Source organism: Triturus cristatus, chromosome 11 (genome assembly GCF_964204655.1).
Source record: "Triturus cristatus chromosome 11, aTriCri1.1, whole genome shotgun sequence".
Taxonomy (NCBI): domain Eukaryota; kingdom Metazoa; phylum Chordata; class Amphibia; order Caudata; family Salamandridae; genus Triturus; species Triturus cristatus.
Window position 1 is genome coordinate 184,152,209 of NC_140594.1, and position 23,432 is coordinate 184,175,640.

Below are 23,432 nucleotides of genomic sequence, written 5' to 3' on the forward strand. Positions count from 1 at the left end.
TAAGGAATAGTCCGGCTTAGGCTGTGCGTTGCCCAGAGTCAGCTGAAACCTCTCTGATTTGTTCCAATTAATCCAGGGACCAGACTTCCCACCAAGGCCTACGATCTCCACTCAGTCGGGGATAGGTTGTGGTCCAGCTCCTTTGCGCATAGTAGAATCTTGTCAGGAAATGAGGACAAGAAACTTCTCCCCTGGTTCTTAGACCTCTAGCGAGGTGATCTTATCTAAGTATACATGCTACTTGCTCAAGTGCAATGTGCTACAATAATGGGCATCCCTACTGAGTATCCCCATATTTTTTAATACATAGCAACATGCACCTATTGATTTTGACCAAGCACGAAATCAAGATCCTCATAATAATAATCCTCACCCAGGCTGATTATACGGAGAGTCACAAAAAAGAAAATCCCATTTCAGTGAGGCAAACGCTTTTTCAGCAACAAAGTATACTGTTGGGAGTTTAGGAATAATTTAGTGATGAAGTATCAGTCACTTTATATAAGGTAGGAGCTTTAGTGATATAATTTTCACCAGTTATTTGAGTGTTTATAGTAGAGAAACAGATAGGACCTTGCGACAAGCCCAGTTAATACTTGTTCCCTGGTTTAAGTAGTGTAATTATAAGTGCTTCACGCAACATTGGAGGAAGAAATATCATTGCCATCTATGCTTCATCAGACTTGATCAGAAGTTAGGGAGCCAATATGTTTCCATTCTCTTTATGAAATCTGGTTCTTAAGCCATCACTAGCTGGAGCTTTACCTCCTGCCATGTATTTAATGGTCTCCTCAACCTCGGAGATCATCTTCGGTTGCATCAATGGCTCTCGTTCACCCAAGGCATTCTTACTTTCTCCAGATAAACTGTAATGTAATTTTCACAGAAAGCAGATGAAAAAGAATAAGGCTCAGTAGGGTACTTAGAGAAGGTTGTTAGAATTTTAGGAATGCCACTCAAAAAAGAAAAAATAACTTTTTGTTCTTAACTTCAAACAACTCCTGTGAGGATCACTGTAGATTTATCAACATAGCTACTTGTGTGCACCACATCCTGAAATGCCTGGCAGTTGCATATTTACTCAAGTATTTAATCTCCCTTTTTGCTTCCTCAAGAAACTCCATTCATACCTTACTACCTTCCGTCTCTGCTTTCTGCAACTGGATAGATTCACCTTTCAATATTTTGGATCTCCATCTACAGTCCTGAAAGGGTGTTGGAAATAGATGTAAGCATACCAGCTTCTTTGGTGATACATGTACCCCAATGTAAGCCTTGAATGCCTCCCAGACTTTTCCCAGGGTGGACACTAAGCCCACATTGAGCTTGATGTACTCGGTGATACCTTTCTTTACCTCAGTTTTAGATGCCATATCCAACAGTGCCTCAGAGGGGAAGCTCCATGTCCTGTGTCTGCTGCCATGCGGGCAGGGCTAGTGTTAACAGTACAGGGGAGTGGTCAGACAGTCAGCAGGGCTGAATTTCAATTTCCATTGTCTGGGTGCAGGCATCTACAGTGAGAAGCTAAAAATGTATATTAGACAGTGCATCAGGCTCTTAGAAGTATTGTGTTATCCCTTTTCATTGGATATCTAATGTTTGATATTCACTAGCTCACGTTGCTGCATCAAAGTGGACAGAGCCTGTGGCAATGCTGATAATGGGTAAACGTACAAATCTAAATCTCAAATTTTTGCTCAACTTTACCTTTCCATTTTCTCAATATCAAACAAATTAAGCATTTTGCAAACCAGAGTATGGCCTGCTTCTCACAATGTTTCATAGATATGTTATTCAACATGAGATATGGGCAGCATATCTTGGCACCAAATATAACTTAAATTCTTTTGAGAATGTGTGACCACTATTATTGCATTATTGTTTGTGTCCAAGGCTGTTACAGGCCATGAATCTGAGTGCAGCTCAGGCCTATAATCAGGGTGAAGGCCTCTAACAACCAGTATATCCCAGGCAGAGGAGCTACAGTGTTATTAGAACATTCCACCCATTGGGCGTAGAATGCTCTAAATTAGAAAGTGAGAAACAGAAAGACAAACATTGGACTCTTGACGCAGATGTTCTGTACCAACCATTATTGGCCTGGATCCACTTCATTGTCTTCAGTGGAGATCCTAGCATTGCAGCGTTCTATGGATGCAGGGCTATTCTGAGGGCTATTCTGTCTGTTAAAGGACCTGAATCGGAATAATAGTCCCAAGCCGAATGCTAGGATTTATAAAAGAGGAAGAAGGCCTTTAATAACTGGTACAGTCCAAAGCAGAAGGGCTCTAAGCAGGGCTGGACTGGGAACCAAAACTGGCTCTGGCAAAGTGCCAAGGCTGGTTTCGGCCGATTTTGTTACAGGAACCGCCCTGTAACAAAACGGCCCCCAGGAGCCTAAAACCGGCCCTCACCCTGGCGGCCCACCGGGGTAACACCCGGTGCCCGCTACGGCCAGTCCGGCCCAGGTTCTAAGGCTATTAGAACATTCCACCCACTGAAGGTAGAATGTAGTAAATTTTACAGCAGATAGAGAATCTTTTCTTCTATTAATGCCATTGTTGAGTTTCTCAAATTCAGTTTCATATCTCAGATTTGCTTTTGTTGTAAAAGTGTCTTAGAGACCATATAAGAAGTTACCCAAACCTGGTTGAGCTTCATGACGTACACATAATCCAGACCATTCTACAAAAGCATTTTCTCATTACTCCTAATACGGTCATTGCTTTACCTTTATGGTAGCAAAAATATAAATTGAGTTTTAGAGAGTTAGTCCTCAATAACAGTTCGGACTCTACAGATTTGAAGGTGAAAAACCTTTGCCTCCTTGGAGCAAATTAACTTATGACAAAGTGCTAACTATGTTAAGTGTTTTCAAAATCTATTCTTCAATTTCTAACATTCTCAGCAGCTCCGACACATTTAATCTGTACGCAAAACACCTTCATGCCTATAAAATGAAGGCAGGGTCCTAAAAGTCTTGCACTTGGGTACATAAATTGGCTTTAATTGTTGGACTATTAAGTCTTCTGAAGCATATCCTTGGCTTTTTACCTATTTTGTAAAGAACTGATTTACAGAGGCATTCCACATATACTAAATCTGGACCCTTAAATGAAATACTGCGAAGGACACACACATACGTTGGTAAAATAAGTCTTGAGTAAAAAATAATTTTGAGTCCCTTGCAATTTGAAATAAGCCAAATTTAACATAAAACATTTACGAACATTAGAAGTAAAGGTTATTTCTGGACAGGTTAATTCATCACAAGCCAGTCAACCCCCTATTGTTCACAGTGTCTCCTGACAGTGTTTTTTAGACAAATGCCATAGACTTTTTGCAGTTAATTTTGTGGTCTGCCAATAAGAATGCCTCGATCAAGCGCAGGGATAGAAGACTGGCAAAGTCAGTAGCATATCATCCCCAGATACTAGAAGCTTGACTTTATTGTCTCTAAGCACCTGTTGGTGAATAGCCAGGAGCTTCAGCACTAACTCGGACCAAGGCTGCGATAGTGGACCGCTTCATATTGTCCTTTTCCTATTTCTAAACTATCAGAAATATAACTGTACTCAATTACTTACATCTGATGTATAAAGCTTCAGAGTAGACACAATGCACTCTTCAAATTAATGTTTTGAAGAACTGAAAACAAAAAGCTCCACTGACTATTTTGAAATGACTTTTGTGCATCTAAACCTTTCAACAAAACCGGAGTTGTTTGGGTAATGTGTAAGAGTTGACATGTGTTATCAAATGTATTTGGCCTTTTATAAGTTCACCTTGGGCTTTCTGTTTTTTTTTTTTTCCCTCAGAGTTTTATATAGCGTGAACAAGACCCGGGGATATCCGGTATCAGTGCGCTTTACATGAGCACCAGTTTCCTTACAGATGGACACATTCATCTTTTTTTGTTAGGCACGGGGAGTTGAAGTGATTTGCCCAGAATCACAGAATGCTGAGCGTCGTTGCCGAGACTCGAACCCTGTTCCCCAGCTTGGAGGTTGACCCCTTTAGCCTTAAGGCTGCATCCTTCTGTTCTAAGTATATTATACTTGTAATCCGGTGGCTCCTACTGTAGATATAAACCTAGTATCCGTACTCTGTAGGGAAACAGGACGAATGCTTGTGCAGTTTAGGTGACCACTAATTTCCCTAGGAATTAAAAAGATATGAGATGTTTTGTTTGGCCTGGGAACAACATATTTTCAATATATGCATTTTAAAGTTTATTTTTTTAAATATGCATTATAAAGTTGAGCTGAAAAGATGGTAGCCAGCTGTGCAAAGTAAAACATGAACATTTTATTAGTGCCTGAAGACTCGCCAAGTTTCAGCAACCAACTTGTGGCAGAAATACCAGCAATGGAAGCATTGTGGTTAAGTGTTACCTCGGGTTTCATGGAAATGTGAGACATGATAGTTTTTCCAGGAAGATACTCTGATTCACAGCTGAGGACGGGGCCTAAAAAGCGATTAGTAGAAAGTAGCAATCTAATTAGTATTTAATCTAAATATCAGCATTTACATTTGTAATGCCGTGTTATAGTTTCCTTGTGTTAATCGGTTTCGACTCTAACTCATGCCACAATGCAGGGATCAGAGAGAAAGCTTTGGGAATTTGTGACTTAAGTAGAGAGTTTCTAGATGTTTAAGTTAATGTTTATGTTTTCATTTTGGTCGAAAATAAGTAGAACACTAGCAAAGGCCTTAAGACTTTTAAAGAGAAGATTTCAATCTTTCACACTGTAGAGGTTTCTCTAATTACGCTTACAGTCATTTCTTTGAGCTTGTCATTAAATATTGTATCCCTTAAAGAGAAGTGTTTCAATTTTCAGGGATGGGAGCTGCACAGGCTGGTTTGAGATATACTTGCTTTAAAGATAGCTGTAAACTTGAAAGCGATAAATATAGTTCTAAGATCAGTTCTCATGAAGAGGTTTTGTAAAGAATCTTATAGACGTGAATATTGGTGAATCACAAGTCGGGCATTAAAGAAACCAGAACAGCTCTGTCCTTCTGATCTCTTACTTGGGACAAAGGTTAGGCAGGGACTTTGTTGAAGTCACCTCCTGCAATATCTCCAATGTGTACAAGTTGAATGTTAGAGAGAACCATAGAAATAGGACTTCATCTGTTATGAATGGGACTAACAACCCCTCTTGACATAGAAGAACAGCAGCTATGTACTTCCAAGCCAATTTTATACCTTGGTAGTCTCATGACTTTCGTTGGAACTGTGGTTTTCGTGCAAACAAGAAATAATTTTGATTTTCTTTTCGGACAAGATAAGATTTGTTGGCTTTGGGTGCGGTAATTAGCTTTATTTACATTCTTAGATGCAAGTTTGATTATTAAAGACATTTTCCAGAAAGCCACAAGACCAGTATGATGATGCAACTGAAGGCAATACTGTACCTCACGTTGAATTTATGCATACTCCAGGTGATGAGCAAAAACAAATTGCATTTAGAAAGTGATTTGCAGTAGTAAAGCTTTATTTCGATATAGAAACATATCATAAAAGCAAAACATGACAGCATAAAAACAATGGTCGAAACAAAGCAATTTACAATTCGTATTACCATTAAAAACATTTCATATTTACACGAGATAATCTTAAAATTTATGAAAAAAAAAAAAAAAAAAAAAAAAAAAATGAAAAAGGGACACTTTACTGTATCGTCAGTTGTTTAGCAGATCTTATGCGCCAAGCCCAGCCTAGGAATTTAGCCAAACAAATGGCAAAAAAGGGTCTTGTATCTGAGAGCAGTATTCTTATAGCTTCCAGATGTGAGCGAGTTCCCAGGCTCCTACAAAGAGGCTTCAACCACCTCCGTCTAGGGGCCATATAGACTCGACACTCAAATAGAAAGTGTGCGACAGATTCGATTTTTAGCTCGCAGAATGGGCAATAGGGTACAGTTTGCAGTGGTGGTTTCCAGGTAGAGGTAAACTGACATAAAGGTAAGACCCCAACCCTGAATTTAAAATATAATGCCCTATCATGTGAACTGTGAATCAAGTCCAAATATGGTTCTCTGGAGGGGATATCTTTAACCATCAAGAAGTTGGCAACAGATCTTGGGTGATTTGATTTACCAAGTCTCTCGTTATCCACCCAAGACCAGTAAGCCTTCTTCAGTTCTTGTTTAGGAGGTGCTGTTTTATTTTCCCACGCAGCTCCCAGACCGAGCTTGTATAATGCCCTCTTGACCTCTCTGAGCCAGGCGATCTTATGCCAGCCAGGTAAGGACAGTACATCTTTTAGGGCGTCTGCATAGCTGTGGAGTTCGGGGACGTTCCAAATTCTAGACCATAGTAGTAAGGGGCGTAATTTAGATTGCTCGCAGATTGGACGAATACCTGCGTCCAGCAAGAGGGGGATTGTGGGGGTGCTCTGGGGTAGCCTCATCAGATCTTTGTGAAATTTATTTTCTAGGTGGGCCAAAGTATCCACTCTCTGGGTACCCCAAAGTTCTGCGCCATACAGTGCTGCACTCACAACCCTACCCCTATAAATATCAAGAAGTGCCCCAATAGGTTTTATGGAGGAAGCACGCTGCTCTTTAAGTAAAGCACCAACAACCCTCTTATGGGTTAGAAACACTTTTTGGTGATGGGCCTTCCAGCTCATACTATCACAAAGACGTATGCCTAGATAGTCAAATTCTTTGACCCGTTCTAATGTGACAGAGTCTAGAGTGGGGGGTTTAACAGATTTCTTAGGGGGGTTGAGGACAAGAAATTTGGTCTTGCCAATATTTATGGCCAGTTCCTTGGTGTCACAGAAGGCCTTGAAGCTGGAAAGTAGTGACTGTATGCCTGCAGGTGATTTCGAAATCAGGAGGGTGTCGTCCGCAAACAGGAGCGTCGGGATTTTCCTTCCAGCCAGGGATGGTGCATCTGCAGGATGTTGAAGAAGGTGCTCCACCACTCCATTGACGTAAAGCGAAAACAGAGTGGGGGCAAGCACACACCCCTGGCGGACGCCCCTGTCTACTGGAATACACGGGGTTTTTTCTCCCTGGGCACCCCATCTGATTTGGGCAAAGTTGTTTTCATGGAATTTTATCAGCAAGGCCAACAAATAGGGAGGTAGACCTAACTCGTCAAGGACCTTCCACAATAATGCTCTTGGAACCAGGTCGAAGGCTGTTTTTAAGTCTATGAAGACTAAGTATAAGCTGCCCCCTCCTAGCACCACTACCTTCCAATAGAGCATTAAAAGGCGGAATGTCTGCTCGACGGTGCCTGTCCCTGATCTAAAACCCGCTTGGAAATCAGACAATATCTGATTTTCATCCACCCACTCCAGAATCCTGCCCAATACCACTTTCCCCGCTACCTTTTGCGTCGAATCCAGCAAACTGATGGGGCGGTAATTGGCTGGGTCTTCCCTGCTACCCTTCTTGAAAATGGGGACTACTTCAGCGCCCCTCCAAGAGTCAGGGAAAGACCCCCCCAACATAACCTCATTAAGAAGAGCAGCAATTAATCTGCTCCAAAATGGGGGATTATTTTTTATCAAGTCGCCCGGGATCCCATCAGGTCCTGCCGCTTTGTTAGAAACAATACACCTGATTGCCTTCTCTACTTCCAAGGTGGTAAATAGGACTTCATTTGGTGGGAGATCTGTGGAACTGAGCCTTGGGAGCGGGTCTGGTTGCGGAGGCCCTGTCTGAGCCGAATACAATTTCGAAAAGTGGGCAAACGAGGCAACACCAGGGATATTACAAGTCAGTTGTTGATCAATGGGCTTGTCTCTTGATCTTAGCAAGTCCCAGAACCCCTTAGCATCTTTCCTTGTGCTCGCCTCCGTTAGGTCACGCCAAAAGTTGAAATCATATGTCCGCTTGGCCTCAGTCACAGTTTTCCTATAAAGTTTCCTTGCAGACCTGATGGTAGCTTGGTCTTTTCCTTTTACTGCAGCAACAAGATCACCCTTAGCAAGTCGACACTTGGCTGTGAACCACTTTTCACTTGTTCTCAGGGCCCCCTTTGAAGCAGTTCTGGAGCTGGGTTTGGGAATGATGAACAGCCCACTTAGTGCCGTTACAGTCTCCGTAAATAACGATAAAAACATCTTGCTATCGCTATTCGTGCTATCAAGCCTAGATTCAGCCTCTAGTAAGATGGTTTCAGCTTGTGACATCCTAGCCTCATCCGCTGAGACTCTTGCCCATTTAAGACGTCTGCCACAGTTTGAGGGAAGAATCTCATGTGAAGCTTTCCATAACTGATTAGTGGTTTCTTGAGACCCAGTTTGCCAGGGGACAGAAATGGTTAAAGCGAGAGGGTTGTGGTCGCTGTCACAGGTCTCTATAACCTCCATGTCTTGATGATATGGCCAGAGGTTATAGTTGAGCATAACAAAGTCAATTCTGGATGAGTGGCCCGTCCTATTGTATGTATGGGCACCCATGGGATCTGATTTAGAACGCCCATTCGTTGCTCTCAAGTTATGCTCCATGCAAAGAGCATTTATATCGATCGCCTTTTGTGTCCATTTAGGGATCGGTTCGAGGTTTAAAATAGGGATGCCCCTCCTGTTATCCTCCTCGTTGGTATCCAGAATATCTTCTTTGGCTAAAGGCTCAAAACAGCAATTAAAATCGCCTGCCAGCAGGACGAGAGAGTCGGCGTCACAGGCAGACAGGTAGTTACTTAAGCCTAAAGAGTTTAGAGATCCTCCGTTCCTATTGCCCCTTAAGTAGAGATTAAATAGTTCTAGTTTCCTTCCCCCTTTGTAGTGCACTGTTAGCCATTGAAGGTCAGGTGTTTCGGTGGTCCTTTGAGAAACACTGAGGTCTAGTGCTATGTTGATCCAGATGAGAAGACCACCGGATGGGCGTCCTTTAGAACCTTGGTGACATACAGCCGGAACATAGAAGGTCGAAAACCCCACTCTATGTCTAGGTTCCTGGCACCATGTTTCCTGTAGCAAGCAAATGTCATAGGGTGCCAGGAAGGTGTTCCATTCCGGGTTATCAAAGTTACGTGCAAGGCCAGCCACATTCCAGCTTAAGACCCTCAGTGAAGAATCGCCTGGGGAGGCAACTCTATCAGGCAGGTCGATCTCCATTGGATTAGATTGTACTGGAGGAGGGGGGATCGAACAGGGGCTGTCTGGCCTCGTTTCCACTCTTTTGCAATCTAAAATGGCCATTTTGATCGGTTCCATGGCCCGGGGCAAGAGAGTCAGAAGCCCGGCTTGGCTAGTTGGAGGGCCGTTGGTTGGATTTCCAATTATGTCTATAACATGTGGAGACAATGCTTTTTCTAGTTGTGGGCATGCTGGGAACATAGAAAGTCAATCGACCTCCTCCAGGCCTCCAAATCTATTGTAGGTTGAAAGGCCATTCCAGTGCAAAAGAGTATTCTTTTGCCTCATGGGATGGGTGTTCCATGGGTGGTGCTGCACCAAGGACCAGTTATCCGCTTGGGTATGCAATTGGCGTGGGGGGTAAAAATAGGATAGCGGCCTTGGTATGACTAAAGAATCTTCACTAGTTGGCCAGGAACAGATATGGTGCGCCGTATGTGGGTCTTCAAAAGTTACAACTACACAGTCCCCTTGCTTAGATTTCTTGGTTGGGCCCACCCAGGGTATTCTACGGACCATCATTACTCGGCTTCTTTTGCCATTGGGAATCGGTCTGTTGACGTTAAGCCAGTGCATAGTTTTATTTTTCAATGACCAGTGGTTTTCGTGTTGGTCAGTGCCAATCACAGGGACGCCTGTCAACACGACCACATAGTCATTGGCCTCTGGTGGAAGGTCTATATAGCCTCCTCTAAAATTTTCTTTTGGACGAGGACCCTGGGTTTCGGCAGGCTGGGGTCTGGCGGATGCTACCAGGTTTGGATTTACTTTTCCAGGCTTAGAGTTCCGTGTGGGAATCTGCGGTTTGGTAGCCTGAGGTTTAGCGGTTATGGAAACTTGATCCACAGCCACAGTCCTCGGCTTAGGAACAGGCCTTACAGCAACAGGTACTGGTGGGGGGTGCTGCTCAGCTTGCAAAACAGGGGCTGGCGAAAGTGGGTCAGATAAGGACACGCCCTGGTTTTCGAGACTTCTCAGGCCAAGAGTGGCCAGAGCAATAATGCTCTTCTCCATCTCGAGTAGATTGTTTTCTATCCTAGACAATCTTAAGTCGAGTGGTGAGAGAAGTTTTTTTAATGTTTCCCAGACTTGATCTATAAATTCCTTATCATTCCTTCCCTGGTCTTGTACCTGCGCCCCCTCGTCTACTGGGGTGGTGTTGGCTGGACCCTCTCCCATACTTTGGCATACTGACTGTGTGCTCGAGGAACCCTCAGGTAAAGCATTACGTGCCTGAGTGTTGGTCATTGTGAGCTGGTGGGAGACTGCGACCTTTGCCTTTTTACGAGAGTAGGCTGAGCGTGATTGGCGTTTTCTTTTGGGTTGTGCACCACTAACACGGGAAGTAGTTGGGAATACTTGGGAAAGGGGATTAAGGGTGGGGGTCTGGGCGTGAGAAGGTGCAGCGAAACTTAGCTCTTCTGTAATGCGTGATTGTTCTAAGGACGGAGTGAGGGTGGAAGTAATCGGGGGCTGGTGTAAATCAACCTGGGTGGTAATACTATTTGGGCGGGCAGGGCGTGCTGGAGTGACAGCAGAGGCTATATGTCCTAGGGATGATTTTTTCGAGAGGGCAATTACCTCGGACAGCCTACGTGCAGCTACCAATTCTAGGGATACCCGGGTTTGAAGTTTAGATATTTCTTCATCGATGGCTATATTTGTGCGGGTGATGAAGTCGTCCATAGGGCCACAGATTTGTGAACCACCTTTGGAGGCTTTGCTACGTGTCATCCTAGTACTCATGGTGCTTACGATGAGATCAGGGTCGTCACTCGACTTACTAACTAGGGAGCTTCAGTTTAAGCTAACCTGTCTCAGCACGATGATACAATAATAAGCAGGTTAGGAGCAATAAGGGGGGTGGGCCAGGGCCGTCCTCTGCCGTCCTCGAACGGCCTCAACGGCCCGCTCTTAGCCCGGTCTTCGCCCCGGCCGTTGCCCCGCGCGCGTCCCGCGTGCGCGTTGTCCACACAAGCTATGAAGGAAAAACAAGAGGAAGGGGCGGGAAGAGGACCAGCTGCGGCCGATCCACGCCGCTAGGAATGCTGGTCCTCGCAGTCCCGCCTCTACCCCTGTTGACCAGATGACAGCTTGCAAGGGGCGCGTTGGTGCTCAAAGCACGTGAAGGGAGGCAGAAAGGATGTTCCCCAGAGAGAGTCTAAGCCTACGAGCGGCTCCCGCGAAGCGGGGGCCGCGAGGCGTGGCGAAGTGGCCAGACAGCAACAACACAGGAACAGCGCTTCTTTGCAGGAAGGGTCCCAAGGCTCACTCACTCCACACAGATTTTAAAGAGGAGGAGGAGGGGGCGGGAAGAGGACCAGCTGCGGCCGATCCACGCCGCTAGGAATGCTGGTCCTCGCAGTCCCGCCTCTACCCCTGTTGACCAGATGACAGCTTGCAAGGGGCGCGTTGGTGCTCAAAGCACGTGAAGGGAGGCAGAAAGGATGTTCCCCAGAGAGAGTCTAAGCCTACGAGCGGCTCCCGCGAAGCGGGGGCCGCGAGGCGTGGCGAAGTGGCCAGACAGCAACAACACAGGAACAGCGCTTCTTTGCAGGAAGGGTCCCAAGGCTCACTCACTCCACACAGATTTTAAAGAGGAGGAGGAGGGGGCGGGAAGAGGACCAGCTGCGGCCGATCCACGCCGCTAGGAATGCTGGTCCTCGCAGTCCCGCCTCTACCCCTGTTGACCAGATGACAGCTTGCAAGGGGCGCGTTGGTGCTCAAAGCACGTGAAGGGAGGCAGAAAGGATGTTCCCCAGAGAGAGTCTAAGCCTACGAGCGGCACCCGCGAAGCGGGGGCCGCGAGGCGTGGCGAAGTGGCCAGACAGCAACAACACAGGAACAGCGCTTCTTTGCAGGAAGGGTCCCAAGGCTCACTCACTCCACACAGATTTTAAAGAGGAGGAGGAGGGGGCGGGAAGAGGACCAGCTGCGGCCGATCCACGCCGCTAGGAATGCTGGTCCTCGCAGTCCCGCCTCTACCCCTGTTGACCAGATGACAGCTTGCAAGGGGCGCGTTGGTGCTCAAAGCACGTGAAGGGAGGCAAGAAAGGATGTTCCCCAGAGAGAGTCTAAGCCTACGAGCGGCTCCCGCGAAGCGGGGGCCGCGAGGCGTGGCGAAGTGGCCAGACAGCAACAACACAGGAACAGCGCTTCTTTGCAGGAAGTGATTTGCAACCCAGCATGGAACTGTCAACAAACACTATCGTGTTCCTCATTATAACCATATACAATGTCCCAAAATAATTATATGTGCTTCACTAAATTAAATAATGCGATTCCAGATCCTAACTAGTAATGATTCCTATACATGTGTAATATGTAACCAAGCATTAAATAGTAGATGGTGCAGTCATTTACTGTATTAATTCCAATACAGCAAAAAATAATAACCTTGAAACCTACATATCAAGAACCTATACCTAAATGGGGATCTTAACTGGGGATTCGAGAGACAAAGTTAGTAGCATAGGTAGACCAGGCAACTAGAAAGTAAGAGCGAAACGTCATGCATCTAAACATTGAGTGGATATCAGAAGACTGAGAATTGCCACCAACCAACCGAATTAACAATACAATGCATTGCTTATTCAAATTTTGTGCTAAACCCATGAAAAACAACCCCGTCAAGAAGGAGGGAGGAAACAGGAAGAGGTTAGTAAAGATAGGAGGTAAGATTCTGACACACTTTAATTAAAGGCCAGTTCAGATGTTAGAAGTACAAAAAAACACATTCACATGCAAACATAATGAGCATGCAGAAAAGGTAACTAATAGATGAAAACAAAAAGTTTGTTAGCACTGAGCATTTAACACTGAATATCAACATTAACGTTGGTCACCATTAAAATATTTTGTCTTAGGCAGAGCAGAATAGCATTGGTAACAGTACTTTGTGACTCAAAATTCTAGATATTAGACTGGAAACTATAAGACCAGATCAAGTAATTTAAAAAAAAAAAGAAATGGTTAGTGATGTTTGAAACCGTCAAAGGCAGGCCCGAGAGACGGGTGAAAAGGAGACGTGGAGACTTCTGTCAGCCTTAAGCACCTGCCTGCCTCTCAAGATCATTCATTCAATTGCTAGTGATTATGTCTAGCTACAAATATCTTTAGATTTTACATATCAATAAATAGAATTAACATTGCAATGCATTGTTTAGTCTCAATGTTGTGATACTTAGGTCAGCTCTCTACAGCTTTAGTGTTTTTTTCCTTGATTACCATTGCTTGGATAGGCTGTCCTTCAAGAAATTAAATAGAAAATACTGTGCTGATGAAGTATGTACATCGCTGAGATAATTGACTTGTACGCTCTTAAGTACTTATGGAAAAAAAAAAAAATTATAAAAAAGACAAGTTTGGACATAGGTTTTCTTAAAGGTGAAATGAATATACTGGCCGTTTGTCAATAGTATCTTCTATGCATATAATATGCTGTGTATAACTTTTGAGTTTGCCATTTACAAAACCAATTTCATCATGTGACTCCTTTTCATAACACTCTTCTTTCAGGGTTCAGCCTAACTCTGGTAATGCAGTCTTCTTGGCAAAAGGGTCTAACCAGCCACCTTCTATTGCTTCATTATGCAATTTTCTTTCTTTGACAGAGGGGTACACAAAGTCGTCCAACTATTTTTCGACTGTTACCTTCACTGAAAAGCCAACCTATTGGATTTGCCAAGGCTTGTTTTTATTTCCTTGTTTTTCATATAATCATCCTAATTATTCATTTCTGTTTCTTGAAATTTAAAGTATCACAAACCGATTCACACTCATAAATGACTGTGTGTGGACCTATGCCTATGAATTGTAGACATTTAGAATATGTCCCATGTTCATCAAAGTTACATCCATATGCCAGAGAAATCTATGACTTTCTATGCATCGTACTAACCTTGCTCTGGCAGGTTGTTTGCCGAATTCCGCATGCAAGCTTCAGAAAATATGATTTTGCACAGTTTGTTTCCCTTCTTGTTTCACTGACAGCACCACTAATGGCTTGCCAGAGTTTCAACTTTGTGGATCCGATTCACAGAGCTATTTATAGCTGTAAGCCTACTTTTATTTACAAAAATGGCTCCTTTCACACTTGTCACATTACCACAAAATATGTCTCACAGGCATAATTGTGCATCCCTATTGTGTTCAGTTAAGCCGAAAGTGGTGGGAGCAGGCAGATGAAGGTATGGTTTAAACTGAGAGTTTGTAAACTCCCACAGATATGTCAATTTGTTGTCATTAACAAATTCTCTTTAACTCTGTATGTGGTCAGTATGGCCGAAGGTTTACTCCAGCAAAAGATCTCTTTTAGGGCGGGAATAGCAATGGAATCTCTCCCCAAGCGTAGGGCTTGATTAAGTTCGGCACATGGGTTACCCAGTCACAAATGTGAAGAATATCCCGTCCAAAGTATTGCAAGTGCCATAGAATATATTTCCCTTGTAATAAGGTGGACGGGATATATGTTACATTTGTTACAGAGCAACCCGTCTGCCAAATTCTAAATCAGTTTAGTGGAGTTACGGAGGAAGGGCTTTTTCTATGGAGAAAAATGTTTTCCCTTGGGAAAAATGCACAGCTGTGCAGTGGGGAAGTAGAAAATGTCGATTCTTTAGTGACATAGTCTCTAAAATCTTCACTTATGTGCAGCAGTTCATTTATGATGGATGGGTTTAAATTAGCAAGTATTTTTGTGAAATGGGCCCTGTGAGTCTTCATCATATTTGCAGTTCCCAAACCGGTTTTCCTATCATCTCGTTACAGGTACCACTGTGGATAAAGTTCGTACCTGTCACTGTATTCACCACACAGGAACATACATGGATTCTGATTTTCAGGATCTATGATTTTTGAGCAGAGTTCACCTTAGATGCACTTTTAGCATTTGCACAAATAAAATGCCTGAGATCCTGGTGTTCCCTCTTTGCCCTTGCAAAGGTAAATAACTCCTTTGTTTGCACCGATAAGCTTTGAAAGTTTGTGATACGCCTATTTGGGTTTGCCATTGGCAGCAGGAAGTTCTTCTTTGTAGTTGAGTGAACAGGAAATGTGATTCTTTTCAATAGTATGTGGCAGTGTTTTGAAATAGTCAAACTATTATTCATTAAACATTGTCCTTTTTTAGGTGATCACCAAGAGTAAATTTGTGCTGGTGAAATTTGACACTCAGTACCCTTATGGCGCAAGTCAGGACGAATTTAGAAAACTTGCAGAAAGCTCGTCTTCAAGCAAGGAGCTTCTTGTTGCAGAAGTTGGGATTTCAGGTAAAATATAAGTAGAGCATGTCAATAGTAAATTGAAACTTTTAATATTGGAGAGTGGTTAACACTGTCTAAAATGTTTTTTATGTAGGCCAAGGGCATCCAGCATTGGTCCACAATTGCTGAATGAATGCCAGATTTCCATGATATCCATATGGGATAAATTCACAAGCAGTGAACCTAAATGAGAGTGTTAGTACAAAGTATCAAGTTCAATTGGTCCATCACAGCAAGGCTAAGATTTGGAACAACGTTGCTCTGACTAACTCTGTACGACCAACCACTGTCTTGCAGTCCTATGTTTAGTTGGCCAAGCTCAACTATATTAGTCGTACTAAGAATCCTAATGAAATTTGTAAGAGGTCACTAACAATCCCAGTGGCCTCCTACAAATTTGATTACACATTGGATCATATACTATCATTGATTGTCTCATTACAGTTTGAAGTAGTATTGCATCCTTTGATGTACTAGTGAAATTCTGTTGTAATTGCTGAAGAACCATGATTTTTTGGACAGTGGTATTGTGGCACCCTGATTCACTTCTTATGAGTCATTAGAGCCTTGATAAAATCATTAAAAAAAGATAAAACCTGTATCGGCTTCTCAAAGAAAAAATTACTTGGATAGATAGTCTAGATAGAAATGGCCCACCAGAGAAAGCAACAACACTATCTATTATTTGTACTAAAGTATGTGTTTTTGTTATACATGTTTTACACGTGTGGATTGCACATGATGGTCTAATGAACTGATGGTTTCCTTCTTAAAAGCTATTTAATGTTTATATCTCATCTTAGCATGCACTTGCGCTTACAAATCCACCACGACTAGATCCCTTATATGTGTGCGTGAATTTAACCACCTCATCTTGGCCCCTAAAGCAAATGAAAGGTTAAAACTGGCTTTAGACACTCAAGAGTAGCAGAGCGAATTAGGTTAAATAACAACATGTTTACAGACCACAGGAACGACAATGAAAGTGTGCACAGACATAGCCTCGGCTAGTGTGTACTAGTTGATGAAACGAGTATGCCATCTTTTGTAATGTCAAAAGGGAGGAAGTATTCTAGTGTGGTATGGATAGGTGATTTTTGAGGTAAGCAAATATGGTGGAGGGAGGATTCCGAGAACAGCAGGGAGGTGTACTCCTGCATAGGGTCATCCGAGTTCCTACTCTGCAGTTGTATGTATTGCATTTCTCACCCTGTTAGACATCTGGAAAAAATAAGACGAAATACCAGTGTGTAAATAGAATTCAAGACTGAGTCACTCTACTTTGCAAGGCAATAAAAAGCAGCTTTGGACCTCTGACCACAATATTTCCCATTCACAATCCAGAAACGAATGATTCCCAGATTGCCGTCCCTGTGACTTTTTCCTTTAGCACCATGCACAGAAAAGGAGTATTTCGGTCACTAGGGAAAAAAAAGTACTTGTTGATTTTGCTAATGTTTCCATCTTTAATCAAAAACATCTCCAATTAGGTCCACCAATTCGTTTAACTAGATTTTTTCAGCTAGATTTATGTTGCCTCTAAATTGTTAATACTTTATTTGCCCCTCTGAAATCAGTCCAGAATAAATAAGCGATTTGACTAATGGCAGTTACAGATCTATTGAATCTAAAAATTCTGCTATGTGATAGATCATGCTTATAGCCCATTCAGCGCCTAGACGCCCCATAGCATTCGTGCACCATATAAATGCGCAATTCAAATCGCAACAATCCACAAAGTCAATTACATGAATTCATTATACTTTAATAACCATAGGGCATTTTAACTGCCTTTAAAGCCAGAGTTCCAGCAGAGCTAGTGGTTTTGCAAATTATAGAAAAAGGGACAGCAGATTTAAAATCCACACCAACAGAAAAAATTAATTGCTGAGAGATGACTCTCAAAAAAGTAACCAGTAATATTATTATGTCTTTTTGTTTTGCACAAACTGATCAGAAGCAAAACACGCTGAATGATGCCAAACCATTATTTTTTCCAAGAGATGCCAGAGAGTAAATTTGATTATTCTAGGAGTCTTATTTACCAGACAAATTCACGAACAGATGTCTTTATTCACTTGAAAGGTCGTTCCTCCCTTTGGACGGAGGAGCGTCGCCCCCTGCTGGCACTGCAGCAAGCATGAAAAAGAAAACGGTAATGAAGAGATTTCGTTACCATTTTATTTTCAGCTGAGCTGAGTGACAGCGCGGGGGCATCTGCTGATTGGCAGCAGGGAGCAATGTTGTTGGCTGCTCCAGTTTAAAATGCGCATGTCACTTTGGCCAGCCGTGTTTTGCGACGGCCAGCCTGACATGCACATTAATCCTTTCCACCCAGCTGTTTTGTCCTCCTGGTGCGACAGTGTGTGAGGGGGCGGGGCAGAGCTGCAGGGAATGAGTGGTAGAACACTCCTGTGCGCAATGACTGTTTGGGCTGCCCAAACCAGTCATGCGCACTTTCCTGTTCTCCATGCAGGCTGCATTTCAGCCTGCATAGTGAACATGCCCACCCCTACAGCCCCTGGCTGAGCACCGTGTCACGGCACTCAGACCAATCCCAACGCTGCATTGCAGCATTGTGGTTGGCTTAGGAGTGGGAGCCTGGCTGCCTGCTTCCTGTTCCGACATGGAGTCGGACACAGGCGAGCAGTAGAGAAGACGCGGGACCTGGCAGTGGCAAGGCAAGTTTTATTTATTTAAAAAGCATGAAAAAATGAAGGTTCAAAATGTACATTTTATGCCACAGAGGATTCGCAGATCCGATAAAGCTAAAGATATGATCTAATTGGCTGCCACTACAGAACAAAGATGTGGCGGTATCCATTTTAGGACTTGTCCTGAAATTTTTTTTTTTAAAAAGACTTGGGGGGGGGGGGGGGGCATAGGGTAGGGATATTCTGCCGCCCCAGGCCTGGTAGGGGGCAACACAATTTTAAGAAAAATACTACAGTAAGTCTCCTGGGCCATTGAATCCATGACCCCAGGTACAGCTTACCGTATGTTTTTTAAAGCTCTCCAAGCTGGAGCTTTATCATCTTCAGCTGGAATGGAGGGACTCCTTTTGTTTGTTTCTAAGGCTGTACTTCATGTCCCTATCAAAGATAAACAAACATTGGCATAGCCAATAGGTCTCACCTTTGGGACCTTATAAGTATTTAATTATGCAGCACAATATCCTTGGTGCAACATCAACTGTTGCAAGGCTAAACACTTATAATGTCCCATTCATTCCTTTTTATTTTTTGCATTATGTAGCACGAATGAAATTATCAAAGCACTTTACATAAGTACTAGTTCCATTACAGAAATCTGCCCGGTGGGTGATAATGTGCTCCATGGCTAAACACTTATAAGGTCCCAACGGCGAGGCCTATTGGCTATGCCAATGCTTGTTTTCTGACTGCAGTGACAGCAGGCACATGGATGTGCGCTGCTCACACTACTCACTTCTCACCAGTGGAGAAGTTACAGCATGACGTCATGCCAGCTGAGTGTTGTAAGGGAAGGGAAATTCTTTAAAAAGAGTAATTTTCTCTTTGGATTTCCCTTCTCTTTTTGAAACGCAGGAGCAGCAACATTGTCGTGGTGTCACCAGGGCTTTAAGTGGAAGCTTTTTAGGTCTCGCCTGACCCAGTGCATGCGCTGGTCTGGCGAGACTTTTAGTTAGGGCGTCAAAAAATGCTACCCTGGCCGGCCTACAGCTTGCGTGCATGTGCGCGGGCGCGCGCTTACGAGCAGAGGCGCAATATGGCTTTCCTCTGCTCATTAAGCACATTGCTGGCCGCGCTTGTCGTGATCACTTTCACGGCCGCTTTGATGTGCATTACTTTTATGGCCGTGCTTGTTTTTTCTTCTCACGTGCTTGTTCTCCTTTTGAAACGATTTCCAGTTCTTTAGTAAACGGTGCAGCACCTTTGCTTTACCGGAAAATTGTTTCATAAACTTGTTTTTTTTAAAGTATTATTCACTGCGTTCGTAGATGGTGCACATGTGGTATAGAACTAAATTAAAATAGAAAGTTATGAGTTGAAGCTTGTTTGTATGAACTTTGAATATAACATCAACCAATTCCACCTCATGCAATACGTCATTTATACGTCTTGTCAGCAACTTTCCATTCATTAGAGTGAGGACATGTCTAAGCCTCCTGCAATGTTCTCATTTCCCCGACGTGTTAATCCGTCTAGTCTTCCAAAAAAGGTTACATTAGAGTTTCGTTTGTAGAGAGCCGCCATTATTCTTTGAAACATGCCCAAGGCGATAAAATCTAAACAGCATTCTGAGAACATATTGCCCATTTGGCCTCAATAACCATGTTCGATTCTTTAACGCATAAGATACCGTAAATATATTCCGGCAGGTCTACTCCAACTTTTGGAGTAAATACATCATTTTTTATAATACCGAAATAATTCTAGCAGTACTTCTGGAAAATTCCAACTGTTGAAGATTTCCATTAGTAATAACGTGCTACTCCTGCTAGACATGGATGGACATTTAACAGATGCACGTGTCTGAGTGCTGAAACATGAGGCAAAAGTTAGTTTGCGCTTTAAATATGTTTCTTTTTTTGTGAGAGGAATGCCTTATACGCCCCTGTCAATTTTGGTGGTATACTGTTCCTACTCTAACTATAAACAAGCATTGGCATAGCCAATAGGTCTCGCCTTTGGAACCTCATAAGTGTTTATCAATGCAACATTTAATGTTGGTGCACCAAGGATATTGTGCTGCATAACTAAATACTTATAAGGTCCCAAAAGCGAGAACTATTGGCTATGCCAATGCTTGTTGAATATTATGAACAAGCCATAGTTGCTGCTTATTTATCTTATGCAACTAACAACCAGTGACAAACCAATAGTCCTGACTTGTTGTACGTATGATGTTACGTCTTGTATCATATATGTGGATTAAATGACAGAAACCGCAAAATACAAGTCGAGCGGCATACTATACTAAGCACAGATATTTTGCTTATGTGTTTTAAGCTACGCCCTTAATTACATTGGCCATGCCCCTTTGAGAGATTCCCCCCCCCCCCCCCCCAGTTTTCTCATACCACTTAAAGCCCTGGCATTAAGTGCTAGCAGGAATCTGTCATGTCTATTTACCCCCCTAGACTGTGTCTCTAGATTCCAGTGTCTGCACACCAGTGCCTGTAATGGAACCCGTGTGTCTAACTCCCAGTGTCAGTTTATCCCTGCCTGTTACTTTCCCTGTGTGTCTAAGTCCCGGTGTGTCTATCTGTGCCTGCTACTGTACCTGTGTTTCTAAGTCCCAGAGTCACTCTGTGTTTTCCTGTACCTGTGTGCCCAAGTCACAGTCTATCAATGCCCCCTACCCCCCTCATTAGAGTGTGCCTGTGGCTCTCATGAGCACAGCACCACTGCCTCCGGGCCTTTCACAACCTCAGAAGCTCACACTCATTCTTCACTCGAGTCGCCTCACGCAGGGCAGTGCTGCCTGCCAGACCTTTCACCCCTGAAACAGAGGGGAGCAGGGGTGTGGTGAGAAGCTGGAAGAGGAGTGTAAGAAGGACTGCTTCGGAACGGGGACTGCAAAAGAGCTTGGTGACACATCCCTGCCAAAACGAGGAATACCAGGCGAGTAGGAACACTAAACTACAAAATGCAAGCAAATGCAATGTTTACATTACAGGTTCTACACAGATAACGTACATGGATTCATTTATTGAATTGAAACAGAGTAACTAAAATTAGATGCCAATGTAATATATCCGCGAATTAGGTTGAACATTAAATATTTCCTATGGCACTATAAATCATCAGGAAGTGCAATTCTGCATGTGTCCATTTTCTGATGTCTACCCATACTATTATGAACAAAAATGTTGCCCAAAAAGTCAATACGTAAATGTAGGCATTTGAAAATATTGTGACAACACATCCTGAACCGCAATTTAGAAACTACGGTGCATTTGCACCCTCTCACCCGTCTTTATAGTTAAGAATTCTGAAAACGTGTTGATTTTCAAATAACACACTACACATAATGCACATGGTGAATGTCGGGGACCCTAACATGTCTGAGAATGCCACATACACTAAAGGGCAACAGAAGACGTGTGCAAGAAATGGGACCGCGGATATTGATGCGCCTCAGATCCAAAAGAAGGCATAAAGTTAACAACACGATTATGACATTAAAGTGTACAAGGAATGTGTCCTGGCCGAGCAACCTGATAAAGACCAACACTTGTCAGAAAGACTCCTGCGTGCCAAAACGGGAAATGCTCAAACCGGGGCGCCAATACGTAAGAACCAAACAACATTATGCATCACATTATTCTGTTCAGAATAGGGGATCAGCAGCTGAAAAGATAGGAGTGCTTCAATTCTGCGCTGCCATCCACAAGCCACAAATCTGAAATACATATAGCAATTAGCCAGTTTAGTTTCACAGAGGGGCGGTGGGGCAGCGGAGGGCCCCTCCAGAAACTAGGAAAAACACTCACTCCAAGTTCCAGGGGAAGCAGAGCTGGAAACGAGCAAAGGGTCGGGTGAGGCTTTAACAGCCCGTGCACGAACCGAGCCGTGACAATAGTTGGAATGTAAATCGTGCAACAAAAGATATTTAACATGCAGAAGCGTTTGACCTCAATACACCAGATTATTTCTGTACAGCGCACTCCCTGGCCTCAACTCGTGTTTTGAAAGTTGCTCTCATACCTGGCAACGAAGAACAAGCCCGGAAGTGGTGCGAGCGTGCCTGTGCCCGCCGCTGCAGGTGAAAAACAGATGGTAGGCTGCACGTAACCGTAGGCCGTGGGTGGCTACAATTCCAGGCAAAGGTGGGACATGCACCCGCCTTTGCCCAATCGCGTGCTGTCTTTTTTCGAAAGACGCACGCAAAGACCAATAAGAAAAAGACAACAACAAAAAACCACAAAAGTGTGCAAAAAGTCTGGAGTGATTCCAAGAGGTCCTTTTTCCTAGAGCAGTGTATGCGCGCTGCTTAGGCGAGACATAAACACTGGGCGATGTTTAATGTTATTTAAAAAAATGCTTTATTGAAAACATGTTGTGACAATCACGAATATTAAACATTGCAATATAAGAATTTCTAAAATATACGCTTGATTATGATTAGTAGTGACTTTTTTGATAAAGCCAATAGGTCTAATTTATATATGTTGATGTTCTGACCCCTTGATAAAGTTAATAAGCCCCTATGCTTTTTATATTTTGGTCTTTTAAACCTTTGACAAACCCAGAAGGTCTGCCTTAATTGGAAATTACACTGTTTTATCGCCCTCGCATGCACTGCTAATTAACTCACATATTACATCACTCGTGACATGTTCTAAGACATCGTTGAAAAGACCACTATAATATTTGAAATTACATAATTGATGATAACACTGTTCATGGTAGGGGCGCGAGTTTTTAGTTATTTTGGGCATGAGTTATAGTTACTTGAGTTAACTCTAACTGGTGAATTTCAATAGTTTTGTTAGTCTAAATTTACGATCTGTTCTAACTGACATTTTCAACTAACTATAATGTCCCTTTACCTTTTGGTTTAATCAGTGAATTTTGTAAGTTTATTTTTTTAAAGAGTAGTAAGACAATTATTACAATTTATAAACATAGCATCACTTTCACAGTTTTTTTTCCAGTGAATAAAATATGGATGGATGTATTGGTTAATGATTTATTTTATTACAAGATCCTTGCAGACAGCTAAGAAGAGATTATAGCAATGCTTATTGCATTGCAAATCCTCTCTCCTAGGGTTTGTAAGAGGTGGTAACCAAACACCAAAATCCTTCTCAACAAATGTAACCTGTGACATTTCACTGAACAAAATATCAAACCACCCTTAAATGCCTATTGCCTTTAACATATGCTTTTCACAATAAATATGACAGGCCTACTGCATTTATCATAACTTTCCTAATATTATAAACAGATCTTACTTAGCTGGAAATGTTTTTTCCGAGTGAACCAATCGAGCTGTTATCATTGGACTCTCAACATAAACCACTGAGGTCATGTTTTCCAACAAGGCAACATTCGGGACACAGTCATAATCTT

At 43.0% G+C, this 23,432-nt stretch overlaps 1 protein-coding gene across 1 annotated transcript in view; it reads left to right on the forward strand.

The window, feature by feature from the left end:
• The window catches only part of ERP29 (endoplasmic reticulum protein 29), a 122,665-nt gene that overhangs the window by 34,016 nt on the left and 65,217 nt on the right, over positions 1-23,432 (forward strand). Inside the window, exon 2 of the mRNA XM_085634080.1 lies at positions 15,240-15,378. Coding sequence (XP_085490206.1) covers positions 15,240-15,378 — 139 coding nt within the window. The remainder of the gene's footprint in view (positions 1-15,239; positions 15,379-23,432) is intronic.